Source organism: Emiliania huxleyi (genome assembly GCF_000372725.1).
Source record: "Emiliania huxleyi CCMP1516 chromosome Unknown EMIHUscaffold_20, whole genome shotgun sequence".
NCBI classification, from domain to species: Eukaryota; Haptophyta; order Isochrysidales; family Noelaerhabdaceae; genus Emiliania; species Emiliania huxleyi.
In genome coordinates this window covers 671,792-686,414 of record NW_005200600.1, presented here as the reverse complement: position 1 = coordinate 686,414, position 14,623 = coordinate 671,792, and the positions used below count along the sequence as shown (strand labels likewise).

The following is a 14,623-nucleotide window of genomic DNA, read 5'->3' as shown; positions in this document are numbered from 1 at the left end:
CGGCGTGTGAGGTGTGTGGGGAAGAGGGGGGGGGGGGGGGGTGCAGGGGCATATGTTGCGGAGCCGCGCGCCCTGGGGAGCCCGGTGTACGCCTTCGTTTTGGTGGTGGGCTTGCCGCCCGGGATCGGGTCCGTCAGCGTCGTGGGAGCACCCACGGCAAGCTTGAAGTTGCGGGTCGCGGCGCCGGCGACGGAGGTCGGGTCGCCCTCCTTTGAATACGCGTACGCCGCAAGGCCGAGCGCAGAGGCGCAGCTGCCGAGGAAGATCATGTTGAGGGTGTACAGATCGGGGTCCTCCCACACCGTCGCGTTGGCGCACGACGAGTTCGTCGAGTTCTCGTCCACCGTGCACCACAGGTAGACTGGCGGCGGCGGCGGCTCGGGCGACGGCGGCGGCGGCGGAGGAGGGTTGGGTTGCGGCGGCGGAGGAGCGACGCAGTACGAGTAGTCCACCTTGCGGCCGCGGTACCAGCAGGCCGGTTCGGGAGGCGGTTTGGGCGGAGACGGCGGTGGCGGGCTTGGCGGAGGCGAGGGCGCGGTCCACGGCGGTGGCGGCGGCACGTCAAAAGAGGCCGCAGCGATGCCGTCGAACTCGCGCTCGACCGCGGTCGCCGGGTCGTACGAGTATGTGGCCTGCCCGCTGCCGAACGGGTTCCAGATCTGGCCGGCGACGCCCGATAGGAGGGCGGCTGCTGACAGGATCCTCATTGCTAGACGACTCTCTCCTTAGCAACCCGCCGCGTTTTGAGAATAGAAAAATCTTCCGGCCGCCGCCGCCTTTGCAACCCCCTCCCTGGCCTCCTCCATCAAGTCCTTTGCCCTCGCCTCCGCCGTCCGACTCCTCGCCCCCCTCTCCCCTACCTGCCTCCCCACCGCTTCTCTTTCCGCCGCCGCTGTCTCCGCCTTGCCCTCCCCGCCGCCGTCAAACCCCCCGCCCTCTACCTCCGTTTCGGCCTGCCTGGCTGCGGCGGCCGTCACTCCCTTACAAAACCGTCGCTTTCCGTCACTTGGAAGCCGGGAAGTTTCCGAGTGACGGGTAAAAGTGACAGCCAAGTGACAGGAACGTGGGTCGTGGCAAAACGGCGGCGACGAGGCGCGCCCAGGGCCAACCTCCGTTTCGGCCTGCCTGGCTGCGGCGGCCGTCACTCCCTTACAAAACCGTCGCTTTCCGTCACTTGGAAGCCGGGAAGTTTCCGAGTGACGGGTAAAAGTGACAGCCAAGTGACAGGAACGTGGCAAAACGGCGGCGACGAGGCGCGCCCAGGGCCAACCGCGGTCGATGGCCTCGCCGTCTCGCGCTTTTCCTTACGCAATGGCCATCCTTAGGTGATTGGCAGCAGTAGCCGTCGCCTAGTGCGCGCCTCGAGACGGCGCCGCGCACGATTACTCGAGTAAGAGGTAGAAGAGTTGTCGAGTGTTGATCGGCAGACGTCGCATGTTGTCGTCGGTGCCAGTTTTTCGTATACGAGGAGAGAATAACGAAAGCACAAGTTTTCAACATACAAATCCAAGAGCCACATGCGCTCTCAGCATAGTATTCGCACGCACGGCAAAACTACCGCACATTGCGAGGCGGCCCGAGCGCGAGGCAGCGGTTCTTGCCCTCAGCCTGTGCGCGCGTCTGCAGCGACTTGAAGCGCGCAACGATGGCGCGGAGCGAGAGTTGGCCAGGACGCTGCGAGGCACGCTCTTCTTAGCATATCGCCCGCAAGGATCTCCAGCCAGCGCACCTCCTTAGACAGCACTTGGACAGCACTTGGACCTTGGAGCGCAGTGTGCGGATCGAACAGTCACTGCGAAACTTCCCGGCCTACCAAGTGACGGTTTTTGCCCCGAAGTGACAGTAAAGTGAAGGTTTTCGCGGCAAGTGGCGTTTTGCGCACGACACACCGCTATAATCTCCCTCGCCTCCCTCCCCTCCACCGCCAAACCATCTGCCCTCTCCTCCGCCTTCCTCTCCGCCGCCACCGTCTCCGCCATCTCCTTCATCTCCGCCTCCCTCTCCGCCGCCACCGCCACCGCCATCGCCACCGCCTGCACCGCCGTCCCCGCCACCGTCCGCGCCTCCGCCGCCGCACCAGCCACCACCCTCTCCGCCACCACCATCCCCACCACCGCCCTCTCCACCTCCACCAAGTCCTCCGCCCTTACCTCCACCTCCCTCTCCGCCACCACCAGCTCCGTCGCCGTCCCCCCCGCCCCCGCCCTCTCCGCCACCACCCTCTTCGCCTCCCCCATCGCCGTCGCCGCCCCCCTCTCCTCCGCCCCACCAACTTCCCCCGCTCCCGCCCCCCTCTCCACCGCCGCGGTCCCCCCCACCACCTCCACCGCCGCCGCCACTCCGTATGGACCTGCTCGGAATAGCCTAGGGGATCCGGAACCGCCCCGCCGGAGGCTGGAGTACCCGGGAGGAGAAGCTGGGGGGGGGAGAGTTGCCGCAATACGGTAACGGACCCGCCGACGAGCTGGGGAGCCGAGGCCGGAGGGCCCCGGGGGGGGCTTGGGGTCAGCTGTCGGAGGAGGCGAGAGATGAGCTGACGCGGCCTCTGCGAGTAGAGTCGGGGCGTACGGACGAGCCGAGAGACCGCGGGGGCGGGCGCGAGTCCTCGACCGAAGAGAGCTGGCCCCACTTCCCGGGGAGGGGCGGCGTGGCGATCCAATGCCGCCGCCCTCGTCCGAGGAGTCGGGCACGGGATCGCCGGAGCCGGAGTCAACAGGAGCAGGCAGAGAGGGCGAGACGGCGGCGGGGCCGCGGCCGAAAAAGGCTAGGAGGGGGAGCCGGGCCCGCATCCGTTGCCCAACCAGCGGAAAGCGAGTGGGGGGAGGACCGAGAGGATAGGTGGGCTCCTCCGGACCGAGGGGGGGAGGCTGCCGAACGGAGAAGCCCCGAGGGGTGACGTCGAGTGAGGATGTACGTCGTGTACGTGCTAGAAGTGTTTATGTATGTAAAAAAGGGAAGCAGTCGAGAGGACAGGGGAGGGACGCGGCCAGAAAGAGGGCGGGCGCCGAGTTTCGAAAGCCGGCGCTTTCGCGCGTTCGAAGAGGCTTTGCACGGAGTTAAAGCAAATTTGCGGTTGGCCTTCGCGCTGCGGCGAGATGGCACCGCAGGCGGCGTGCGTGCACGAGGGCGGCGGCGTCGAGCGCCGAGCAGCACACCACGAGCGCGAGCGGCAGCGCCGACGACGGGAGGCGGCGGGCGGCTCGACCGAGCCGGCGGCGGAGGAGGCGACGGACGTCGAGGCGGTGAGCGCCGCGGACGTGCTGGCCGGCGTGGAGGAGAGCGGTCCGAACTACGCCCTTCCGACGGCGAGGGAGGGCCAGAGGGAGCGGCGGGAGCGGCTGCGGGTGGACGAGACGGCGAAGCAGGCGGGGCACACCATCGTGGAGACGGGAACGCACGTCGAGATCCTGGGCGAGCAAGGCTTGTGGTGGCCGGCCACCATCGCGGGGCGGGAGGAGGACGTGGACGGCCGGCTCGTGCACGAGGTCGAATACGACGGCTACCAGGGCGAGCAGTACTGGCACATGCTTGACGACGAGCAGTGGCGGCGCGCGACCGCGATGCCGACGCCAGCCGACGGCACGAATGCGGCGGCCTCCACAGAGGGCGAGGAGAGCGGCGGCGAGGAGGGCGGCGGCGAGGAGAGCGGCGGCGAGGAGGACGCGGTCGCCGCGGGGACGCGAGCGGGCGCGCATCGCCGCGCGGCGACCGCGCAGCATAGCGAACTGGCCGACCTGCTCGACGAGATGGACGACGAGCGGCAGGAGGAGGCCATGCGGGCGGACGATCAGCCTTTGCTGAGGCCGCACGGGCCGAGCCTGTCGCTTAGCTCCGAGTAGAGGGGGCGCTCCGCTGCTAGGGGTGTAGGGGAAACCTGGAGCGCGGACTAACCCTCGGAGACCCGTGTTTACTTTAAGGCCCTTGCCCTGCGAACGCGCACCCCCGGGGCTAGGGCTCTCTTGCCCGCAACCCGATCCCGATGCGACGGTGTATCATTCACTTTATGCCACCGTTGCATATCCGGATATGAAACGGTGGCATAAAGTGAAGGATATGCAACGGTGGCATAAAGTGAATGATACACCGTCGCAAAACTGCATTCCTGGGTCCTGCGGAGATGCATCCGGGTTGGGTACCGGCCGAGAGTTTGTCAACCCTAAGGGGGGGGTCGGCCCCCTGACAACGCCCGAATGGGATTTTTGCGCCGAGTCGAACTGCGGGATTCGAACTCGAGACCCAATGCAGTTTTGCGACGGTGTATCATTCACTGTATCCCACCGTTGCATATCCGGATATGCAACGGTGGCATAAAGTGAATGATACACCGTCGCACCCGACGATCATCCGGCCCGCTGGGTGCGCTCCTTAGCTCCCCGGCCCTGGATGTGAGGCTAATGACTGCACTCCAAGTGCTCCAAGTGCTCGAAGCGAGCAGGAAGGCCATGTGTGTGGTGGCGGCGTGCCGTCCTCCCATCCCTCCCTTAGTTTGTCCGTTTTCTTTCTTTCTTTCTTTGCCATGGCCGAAGGGCCCCGGGTGAGGCTTGGGGTCAGTTGTCGGAGGAGGTGAGAGATGAGCTGACTCGGCCTCTGCGAGTGGAGTCGGGACAGACGAGCTCACCGGGGGCAGACCCGTCGCGGCGACAGTCGGACCATCGTGAACTACGATAAGGAGGGCCACGCCTCCCCGAGCTCGAGGAGGAGTCGGCGGAGGGGGGGGGCGAGCCGAGGACGATAGAGAGACCGCGGATGCGGGCGCGATTCGTCGACCAAGGAGAGCCGGCCCGACCCCCCGGGGAGCGCGGGAGGGGAGGCGGAGGGGATCCAATGCCGCCGCATTCGCCTGGGGAGACCTCGGCCGGGCCGTCGACACCTTCGGAATCGGTGGAGCCGGGAGAAGCTGGCGAAGACGAAGGGCGGCAGCGGAGAAAGCGACACCAACAACGAGAGGGAAACGACCACGACCGGCTGTCGCATGGACGCTCGGGAGTCGAGCAAGAAAGCGAATCAAGGAGGGTCGGAGCCCTGGGAAGAGGGGGGTGAGCCCTCGGACGGGGGGGGGGTCTACTCAAGCATCTGCGCAAGTGAGTGCGGAGTGGTGGTGTGGGGCGTGTGCAGTGTGGTGTTCACTAGCTCCGAGTAGAGGGGGCGTCCTGCAGTTAAGCTTAAGGGGAAACCCGGTACGCGGGGCCAACCCTCGGAGACCCGTGTTTACTTTACGGCCCTTTCCCTGCGAACGCGCACCCCCCAGGGCTAGGGCTCTCTAGCCCGTAAACGGCTACCCCGATACCGATCATCTCTTGGTCCGCTGGGTCGTGGGTGCGCTTCTTAGAGCTCCCCGGCCCTGGATGTGAGGTTACCGACTGCCCACTCCAAGTGCTCCAAGATCGATTACTCCAAGATCTTTCGCTGATAGCAAACTGGCAAAGATGAATAGAGAATGCACAAAAAAGAGCGAGGAATCCGACCGCCGTACTTCCCCCACCCTTTCTCGTTTTTTTATCGTGCCGAGCCAACCCGAGATGCTGGGGGGAGCCTAGGCGAGACAAGGTTAGCTGTTGGGTGCTGTTCCCACCAGCAGGCTGGAAGTACCTCGCCAGCCATCTGCAGCTATCCTCCCAAGAAAACGTTTCTTTCTCTTTACACACACACACTGTGCCGCAATGTCTTTCTTTGCAAAGTTGGAGATGTCCTACGAGTAGGCCACCGGCGCGCGGCGGACGAACACTGCTCAGGTGGGCGGTCAGTCGGACGTGAACCGTGCTAGGAACCGTGGCTCTCCGCGCATCGGACGGGCGCGCGGAGATGGGAGGGACACGCGGTGTGAAGGCGCGCGGGAGGAAAGGGGGAGCGCTAGGCTTTCGGAGCGAGCCGCGTGGTGAGCTCTTCGTACTCCTGGCAGGTGGCGCACGGACCGCACCAGTAGTGAACGCAGCAGTCACCGCACGCGTTGCCTGGGAAGAGCAGGCGGAACACACGCTTTGGGAAGAGTGGCGGGCTGCGAGGCGGGGGGGGGGGGGGGAGGCTGATGGGCGGGCGCCTGGAATGTTGTACTTCTCGCGGAGGTTGGGGCGGACGTAACAGCCACCGACCAGGGAGCCAAAGTGAGCCAATCCCGCGAGCGGGCCGAGGGCGAAGATTGCGACGCCCTGGATGGTGCCGCCAAGGACCGCGTGCAAGCAGCAGAGTCCTCCGGCACCGTCACACACCTGGACGACCTCTCCCGTCTCGATCATCTTCTGGTTAGCACCTGGAGCAGATGACTCGCACATTGCTTGCGCGCGTGTGTAAGCAGGAATTCCTAGGTAGAAGGCATTCTCGGTTTTCTGCAACGGAGCAGATGACTCGCTGTCTTTTGTTCGGTTGTTGCGTCTCGCCCTCCCCCTCTCTCTTTGGCACGCGTCAGCGCACCAACGACGCAGCACGGGCAGCAGCAGCCAGCGCATCCGGCCGACTTGCAGCACCCACCGCAAAGGCCGACCTAGCAGCGGCGAGGGCGATTGTGGCTGCGGCGGTCATGGCGAGGGTAGCGGAGGAGGGGCTGCGTTCATAGTGTTGGCTGAGCTGGGAGGCGGCATTGGAGCACGGAGGACCTGCCACGCCCCCGCGCCATCGGAGGCCGGGGCGGCCGTCGTGGACGACTTGTCGTCGGGGGCGACGGCTGGCACGGGAGAGACCATGTCTGTCAGTGTTTGTGGCGTTTATGCGTGCGTTATGAGGTTGCGCTGCTCGTCAAAATGTAACAGTCGAACGGACGCTCTGCCCACGCTTCAGCTGTTTTAGCCCCCCGCTACCCGGTTGCACTCGTGCGACGTAGCGGGGGGCCACAACTACGTTTACGAAAACATAAGTAGTCCCGCGAGGTGTGAATTTGGCCGCCCCAGTAGCCCCCTTTCCATGGGCTTGATTTTGCGGCGCGTCCCAAAGCGTCCAAACTTCTTTGGGCGCGAACCGTATCTCGCAACGAATCTCGCCGGCCTCACCGGCCCTCTTTGCTTTGACCGACGCTACCGTCCGCTCGACTGGCCGATGAAGAGCGACCCGTACGACGCGCACTTGTCGTCCTCCCTCCTCGCCACATGACGGCCGCCCCCCGACACCGACAGTCGCGCTCCGCACGCCTTCGAGGTCAGCTGCGGCCGAGCGACGATCGGCTCGCTCCGATCGCTGGGCGCGGTCACTCTCCGGCCCATCACCCGCCTGCCGATCACCTGTCCGCCTCGCCGCGCGCGGGCCGCTCGCCTGCTCGCCACCGCCGCCGCGCGTCCCCGCGCCGCCACGCTTCCCTGTGCACCTGACCGCGCTCGAGCTGCGCAGGCAGACGGCGCGCTCTGGCAGACAGAGCAGCGGCCGCCCAGGCGGTCGCTGCTCCGCCCCGTCCGAATCCGTCCGCCCGCGCGTGCTGCTGCTGCCGCCGCCGCCGCCACCGCCGCCGCGTTTCCCCGCGCCGCCACGCTTCCCCGCGCCTGACCGCGTTTGAGCTGCCCGCAGGCAGACGCGCCGCCTGGCAGACAGAGCAGCGGCCGCCCAGGCGGTCGCTGCTCCGCCCCGTCCGAATCCGTCCGCCCGCGCGTGCTGCTGCCGCCGCCGCCGCCGCTCCACCCGGTGCCCGTGTCGTGAGAGTTGCTTTGTGTATGTGTAATATGTGTGTGTGGGGACTTATGTCACACTTGAGCCTCTATCTACGGTGTATGATACTCGAGTAGTAGACCGGTACTCGGGTTTGGATGGTAGCGGGGGGCCCCGCCGGAGGCTGGTTACTGATTTTGAGCTAGCCTTCGATTTTAAGATTGACGAGCGGGCGCGGATTGTGAAGGGAGGCGCGCCGCGATAGCCATCCCTGGGACTCGGGGGCGAACGAGGAACGTTGCCGGCGGTGCCGGGCACCGTACCCATACTACTCAAAAGTACAATGAATGTACTACCACAAAGCTCAAAGGCACGTAAGCACCACTAGCGATTTCGCGCGGAGGGCGTAGTGAAGCGCTGGGGCGCTCACTGTGTGTTATTCGGGTGGGGATCCATCAGTGGTAACCGGCTTTAGTCACAGGTCCAAGCTCAGACGCCACACCAACACCACAAACACGCTCACTTCGCCGCTGCTGTAGATGGGCCGCCGGGGCACATACTACGTCGAAGTACGGACCCGATCTCGGCACTCACGGGCTGACACGCGCCCGCGCGCGGCGCGGGCCGCACCGCCCATGCCCCCGGGTCACCGACCCCGCCTCTCGGCCCTCTCGGCCCTCAGGAGCGTGCGGGAGACCGGCGAGGGGCGCGCCGCGCGCCGCCTGCAGAGCCGCCAGAGGCATTGCCGCCTCCGCTGGCGGTGTCCCGCGCGTCCGCCCGCGCCCGCCCACGCCCACGCCGCGCCCGCGGGCTCCGGATGCGCCGCCATCCTTCTCCTTCTTCTCGACGGCAGTCCGCGTGTGCTTGTCGACGGGTCGGCGGCGTGGTCGAGGGGAAGAGGTCGCCGGTGGCCGCAACTCCGCCGCTGTCGCTCCGCCGGCTCTGACCGAGTATCGGGCGTTGAGGGCGGCGGCGCAAGCGGGTCTGGCGCATCCATCGCCACGAGCCTCGCGACCGCGGTCGTGGCACACCTGGCGGCGGCTCTCGGGGCCGTCTCTACGGCGCTCGACGCCGTGTGAGGTCGCCGGCGGCCGCAACTCTGCCGCCGTCGCTCCGCCGGCTCAACCGAGTATCGGGCGTTGAGGGCGGCGGCGCAAAGTGGGTCTGGTGCTCCACACGGCCACAACCCTTGCCACCGCCCTTGCCGCCGCCCTTGCCACCCTTTGCCGCCTTGCCTCCGCCGCGGGCGGCGGTGGGAGCGGCCTGCTGGGCTAGCATGTTGTCCTTGCTGGGGACGGGCACGTGGAACGCACGTTACATGTTTTAACGGCCTCCAGAATTCAAACAAAAAATATCCAAGGCCCTCTCGCAACCCCCCTGACCCCCCGGGACCCATGGGCGTCGAAGAGGCGCTCTCGGGGGGCCGTTCTGAGTTCATACTACCTCGAAGCACACTGTACTGCGTCAAAGCACCGGCCCTGAGTCCGCCGGGTCCGACTATCGATCCTCTCTGTCTGTGACTATACACACATCGAGTCGTACGTACGCCTGATTGACGCACACCCTGAGTTGTGAGTAAATAAACATCACACACAATTCTGCGATGCCTCCTACGCCGAGGCTACCCCTGAGTCGACCGTGGGTGCAGGCCACATATGGGAGGCGGTGGCGCGGGACGCGGCGGGAGTGAGGAGACTCTGCAGACACTTTGCACTGTTCACACGACACACCCCATCCGTCCCCATCCGAGCTGGAAATGGTGTGCTCTCGCGTTTCTCCTGGCTCCCACACACACAAGCTGAAACCTGAAAGATGTGTATTGTGTTCGCACGGGCCCCGCCCACACAGTGTCAGTGATTAAACGAGCTGTGCCGGATAGGCAGGGGTTGGGTGGTTTTTTACGTATGTATATTCTACACAACGAAACGTCTGCCATCTCGCCAACACACCGCAACCGAAGGGTTAGCCCTTTCCGCCGAAGCTGGCCGTAAGGCCGACCACCAACTGAGATGAATGACAGTCAAGACTGAGGGAGGCAATGACACAAGGCCACGAAATTTTGCAGCCCACCCACCGATCGCACCGTCGTGGCCACGCGCAACCTCTCCCCGAGGCCCGGCCCCATCAGTCGCGGTACCAGTCCGCCCCCGAATGGAGCGCCTCGTCCACCTTGAGGCAGTTTTCGAGCCCGTGCTGAGACCTGCTCGGGACGGGCGCAGCCGTGAGTACGTGGACGTGTGCACCGGAAAGACGGATCGGCGACAGGAGTGGAGCATCTACGTGCCCGCACGGAGGCTGCCACGTGCCGGGCAGGCTGCTCTCGGCGAGGCTCGACTTGCCGTCGGCCGCCGCGATGAGGTTGGCAGAGATGTTACTGGTCACGCCCTCCTCATTCGTCGCAAACAGCCTCGCGTCGTCCTCGAGCAGCTCTGCGGTGGCCGGGGTGACGGGGGCGGCGGGCACGCCCTCACCCGCTGGCCTCAAGAGGGCGCTTGCTGAGGTCGGAGGCAGACTCTCCGCCGGCTGCACCGCCTGGCCACTCGCGGCCGGACCGCTCGAGAGGGCCTCCGTCGCACTCACCAGCGCCGCCTCAACCACCCTCTCGTCCGCCGCCTCCTCGTGGTACCAGTGCCGCCCCGCTCCTCCGGTGACGGCGCTCGAGTTGTGCAGCCCCGCCTCCTTGGGCGCCTCCCACCGGATCTCACCCTCGTCCGCCTCGCCCTCATGCAAGACGGCCGCGTTGCCGCCAACCGCAGCGGCGAGGTTGGCGGACAGGCCCTGCAGGCGGCGGGTGGGTGCGGCAAGGATGACTGCCGTGCAAGGGGCTGGGAATGGCGAGTGCGCGGGCTTGGAGCGGTGGGGTGGGAGCTCCTTGAGGTCTCCGGCGTCGAGGTCGTCGTCAAAGTCGTCAAAGAGAGAGTCCTGCGAGGACTGCGTCGAGGAGGCCGGCTCTCGCGCCGGCCGCCGCGCGCCAAGCAAGCCGTCCGACGTGAGAGAGCCCAGTGAGTCGAGCATCTGCGACGAAATCATGTTGCGCGAGGTGCCTCCGGCCGCGACGCGGGGACCAACGAATATCGTTACACGACTTACGCGGATTCCCGAATCCCCTCTGCGCTGTGAGAGCCGGCGTCGTTATTCCGACATACTCTTAAATGTGCGAGTGTGGCGCGCGGACTGGGATTCCGACTTCGGACTTGCGCTCTGCGCGCGGTGCTCTCCCGGCCTCTCGCCTCTCCCCCGCTCTCGAGCTCGCGGGGACCTCGGGGTGCGCTGCGCGCGTGCGGGAGTGAGAGCGTGGGAGCGGAAAACGAAGAGTCCGAGCGACCGCCGCCCCACACACATACACAGTGTACTTACTCAAAACGACCTCTCCTAGCGTACAGTTGTAGAGGCGCGCCCGCGCCGAAGCCGAAGCCTTAGCAGCCCCTGCCAAGCATCTCGCACATCTCCTCCGCCTTGAGCCGGTTGAGCTCCTTCCTCTCCTTGTCTGTCAGCCCGCCTCCGCCGAGATCGCCCTTCTTCTTCAGCTCCTGCAGCACACAGTGGCAGGGGTCAGTGCGGCGCAGAGGCGCGGTGGCCGGCAGGCCGCTGGCCACCTCGATGCGAGCGTACTGCTTTGCAACCTTGGGCTGCTTGGGCTTGGACGCGTCGATCGTGACGGCCTGCACCGCGCTCACCTTGATGGGAGCCGCCGCCTCCTCCGGCGCATCGAGATCGCCGAGGCCGTCGGCGTGGGCGGCTCGCGTGGCCCCGAGAGCAGCAGCGGAGGAGAGGCCGGCGAGGAGCGACCGGCGCGAGAGCGCTGGCGCCCCTGGGCTCGGCGGCAAGCGCAGCGCGTCGCAGCCCGCGAGGAGCGCGAGGAGCGCGCTGACGAAGAGCTTCGACATCGACTAAAAGAATTTTAATTTTTCATGGGAAAAACACAGGAGGGCATCGACGCCTCCGCTCGTGAGGTCCGTTCCTGTTTCTTTTCCCATATCTCTCCAAGTTGGCTCGCTAGCGTAAAGCCGTAGCCCGTGTGCTCTACGTCGACGTTGTGCTGCGCGCCCACACACACGTGCGCCGCCCGTCCGCCGCGCGGGAGCGAGGCGCCGGCAGCCCGCACCCCACACAGATGCGACAGAGACACACACTCTCACTCCGCGTGCTCGCGGAGGGGCATGCTGCAGAGTGCAGTCGCCTCGCCGCGCGCTGCCCGGAGACTACCCCGCAACTCACTCTTTCAGCCCGCCCCAAGCCCACTCATCCTCACTGGTGACCTCGTAGATCCCTGTGTCGGCTCCCAGGAACCGAACGCGGAGCCCCTTGGCGAAGAGGCTCGTGACGACCCCCTCGTACCCCACCTTCTCGGCCCCTTCCTGGTACCACACGGAGAGGGCGGCTCGCAGGCAAGCTCATGAGAATTTTACAACAAAACTCCCTCTTTACGACACTAGGCACGGGACTGGCGCGCACTGGCACTAGCACAGGTACACCACGGGAGCCGCGAAAAGAATTCTAGTCCAATCGTGCCCTCAAATCCCTCCCTTGGGTTGTTTTTCTTTCTTTATTTTTTCGCGAGCAGGCCAAGGGCAAGGCACTTTTTTCGTCCTTCGCACCTCAACCGACAACCCCCCTCAACCCCTGAACCACCGCTCCGGGCCCGATCCTCGTCCAGGTCCTCGTCCTAGTCCAGGTCTCGTCCTAGCACCTAGGGGGCCGGATGCCGGATCTGACTCTCGTAGACGAAGGAGAGTGTAGTCCTGGCTCTGGTGCGTGGACCGTGGTGGCTGGCCTGGCTCCTGCCCCCTCCTGGTCTGCGATCTACCGTACCTGCGTCTCTCGGAGTACGGAGAGATCTCGATTACTCCATCTCTACACGAACTACATCGATAGCCGTGCGTTTTTATTTAATCTTAACAAAAGTCGAGCCTCCTCACAGAACGGAAAATGAACGGTTAGACAGCAGTGGGGCGGGCAAGGTGAAGTCCATGAATCGATCCGAAGGAGTCGACGACTACCGCCTCGCCATTGTGGTGATCAATGGTGACCCCGAGGAAGCCGGGGCGTAGGTACCCAGAAACCGATGCAACAGTTCCCCTTAGGGAAAGGTGACGGTTGCCCGCGTAGGACTCGCGCGGAAGCATGAGCACTTGCTGCACGTCTGGGATAGGCACCTCTTCCCACGGATCGCAGCGCATCACGACGAGCTGAGAATGGTCATACTTGTAGTCGAGATCAAATGGCTGAAAGTGCATTCCGCGATAAAAGGGATGTGGCTCCTGGCACACTAAAATGCGCCCGTTATAGTACGCCACATCCCACGGCCGAGATAGGCCCATGCCCTGTTCAGAGGACGGCGGGAAGTACAGTTCCTCTATGAATGCATTGGGCTGCGCTGGGTGGCCGCTCGCTTGAAAGAAGGACAAGCATTCGTTGCCATGATCACATACCAGCACGAGCGGCTCAGGGCACAGGACAGACGGGTCGTCGAAAATTGTCACACCCGTCGGCTCAGAAAGGCATCCGTAGTCGCGGCCGCGGGTGCCAAAAGACCCACGCCAACCAAGCGTTTCGGCATCGAGAACTACGATCCGCCCATTGTCCGCATCTGTTACGAAGAGCCTGTCGTCCCATACGGCGATGCCGAAAACACGAGCGAAGACGCCGGGCTTGCGGGCCTCAGATGGGCTCTGGATGACCTCGTACTCGGTGTCCGAGCGGCAGATGATGGCGAGATCCGGCAACGAGATCTTGTGGACGCAATGCTCGCAGTCTGAGCCGACCCAAGCGACATCGCCGCGGCACGCCAGCCCAGTTGGGCGCCATTCCAACTGTTTTGTGCGCTGCTCGTCACACTCCCGCAAGATGAGTTTCAGCTCAGCTCTGCCATACTCAGCAACAAGCAGGCCGTACTCGGTGGAAATAGCCCACATCGGGTCGTGGCAGCCAGCCGTCCTGTGAGCGCCCAAGCCGTACTCTGAGTGTTGCTGGCTTAAGATGCTCCAGGTGGGTGGCTTGAGCAACGCTCGCTCTCGCACTACGAGTGCGGTCACGTCACGCAGAGCCCGGCAAGTTCCCGCGGGTGACCATTCCAGCCTCACCGGTTCGCCGTCACACCTTTCCACAACAGCAATATTTAGCTGTCTCACGACGAGCAGCAGAAGATCGGCGCAGAGCGCCGAGGTGAAGGACACCTCCGCGTCGCTCATTTCAACTTGATTTTTTATTTATTTATATTTAGCGTCGCGGGCCAGGAGGCGTCACTAACTCGTGTGAAGAGCACCGATGATGTAGTGAGTGAGTGGTCCCGGGCCCTGCGGGGAACTAAGTCGACGCAAGTTAGTCTGTGAGCTGGACGAGGGCTAGTGGTGCGCCGAGGCCGGTCAAGTGCTCCCGGGAGTCGTGGTCGGAGGCCGGGACACTACGCACACTAACTTAGTGCGCGGAAGTGAGTGCCTCCCGCCGGCCGCGAGGGGAGTGGTCCGGTGTGCCGCTCGTAGACGTAGTGCCCTTCGCCGGCGGACGGAGGCGAGATCGGCTACTATATACGCGCACTAACTTAGTCCTGTGCGGAAGTGAGTGGGCCGCCGGCGAGCGGGCTAGTGGGTGAGTGCCTCCCGCCACCCCGCGCACTAAGTTAGTGCGCGTAGTGAGTGGGCCGCCGGCGAGCGGGCTAGTGGGTGAGTGCCTCCCGCCACCCCGCACTAAGTTGTGCGCGTAGTGAGTGGGCCGCCGGCGAGCGGGCTAGTGGGTGAGTGCCTCCCGCCACCCCGCACTAAGTTAGTGCGCGTAGTGAGTGGGCCGCCAGCGAGCGGGCGGGCGGTGCCTCCCGCCACCCCGCGCACTAAGTTAGTGCGCGTAGTGGGTGGGCCGCCTTCTAGTGGTCGGCGAGGCCGTGGCCAGTGCCCGGCCCTGCGGCGCCGCCTGTGAGTCGTGCTCGCCACCCTCCCCCCCCCAAAAAACACTCGGATCCTAGAAGTCGGCATCGGTGCTGTGTCCAAGACCTGGTGACGCTCCTGTTCGGGCTGTGGCGGCCTGTTGTCAACCCCAAATTTGCCCCACATCGTCCGGGTCG

At 65.0% G+C, this 14,623-nt stretch overlaps 3 protein-coding genes across 3 annotated transcripts in view; 1 reads left to right on the top strand and 2 right to left on the bottom strand.

The window, feature by feature from the left end:
* The window catches only part of EMIHUDRAFT_434663 (hypothetical protein), a 1,423-nt gene extending 697 nt beyond the window's left edge, over positions 1-726 (bottom strand). The window contains exon 1 of the mRNA XM_005781716.1: positions 74-726. Within this exon, the coding sequence (XP_005781773.1) occupies positions 74-707 (634 nt within the window). The 5' untranslated portion in view covers positions 708-726. The remainder of the gene's footprint in view (positions 1-73) is intronic.
* A 2,365-nt stretch (positions 727-3,091) lies between these two features.
* On the top strand, positions 3,092-3,660 carry EMIHUDRAFT_353275 (hypothetical protein; the record flags this gene model as incomplete). Its single annotated transcript, XM_005781715.1, has 1 exon — positions 3,092-3,660. A coding segment is annotated over exon 1 (528 nt), but the record flags the coding sequence as incomplete, so codon positions are not given.
* A 2,190-nt stretch (positions 3,661-5,850) lies between these two features.
* On the bottom strand, positions 5,851-6,269 carry EMIHUDRAFT_203970 (hypothetical protein; the record flags this gene model as incomplete). Its single annotated transcript, XM_005781714.1, has 2 exons — positions 5,851-5,951; positions 6,086-6,269. 2 exons carry the CDS (start codon positions 6,267-6,269, stop codon positions 5,851-5,853), a joined length of 285 nt encoding a protein of 94 aa, XP_005781771.1.
* Between the last annotated feature and the right edge of the window lie 8,354 nt (positions 6,270-14,623).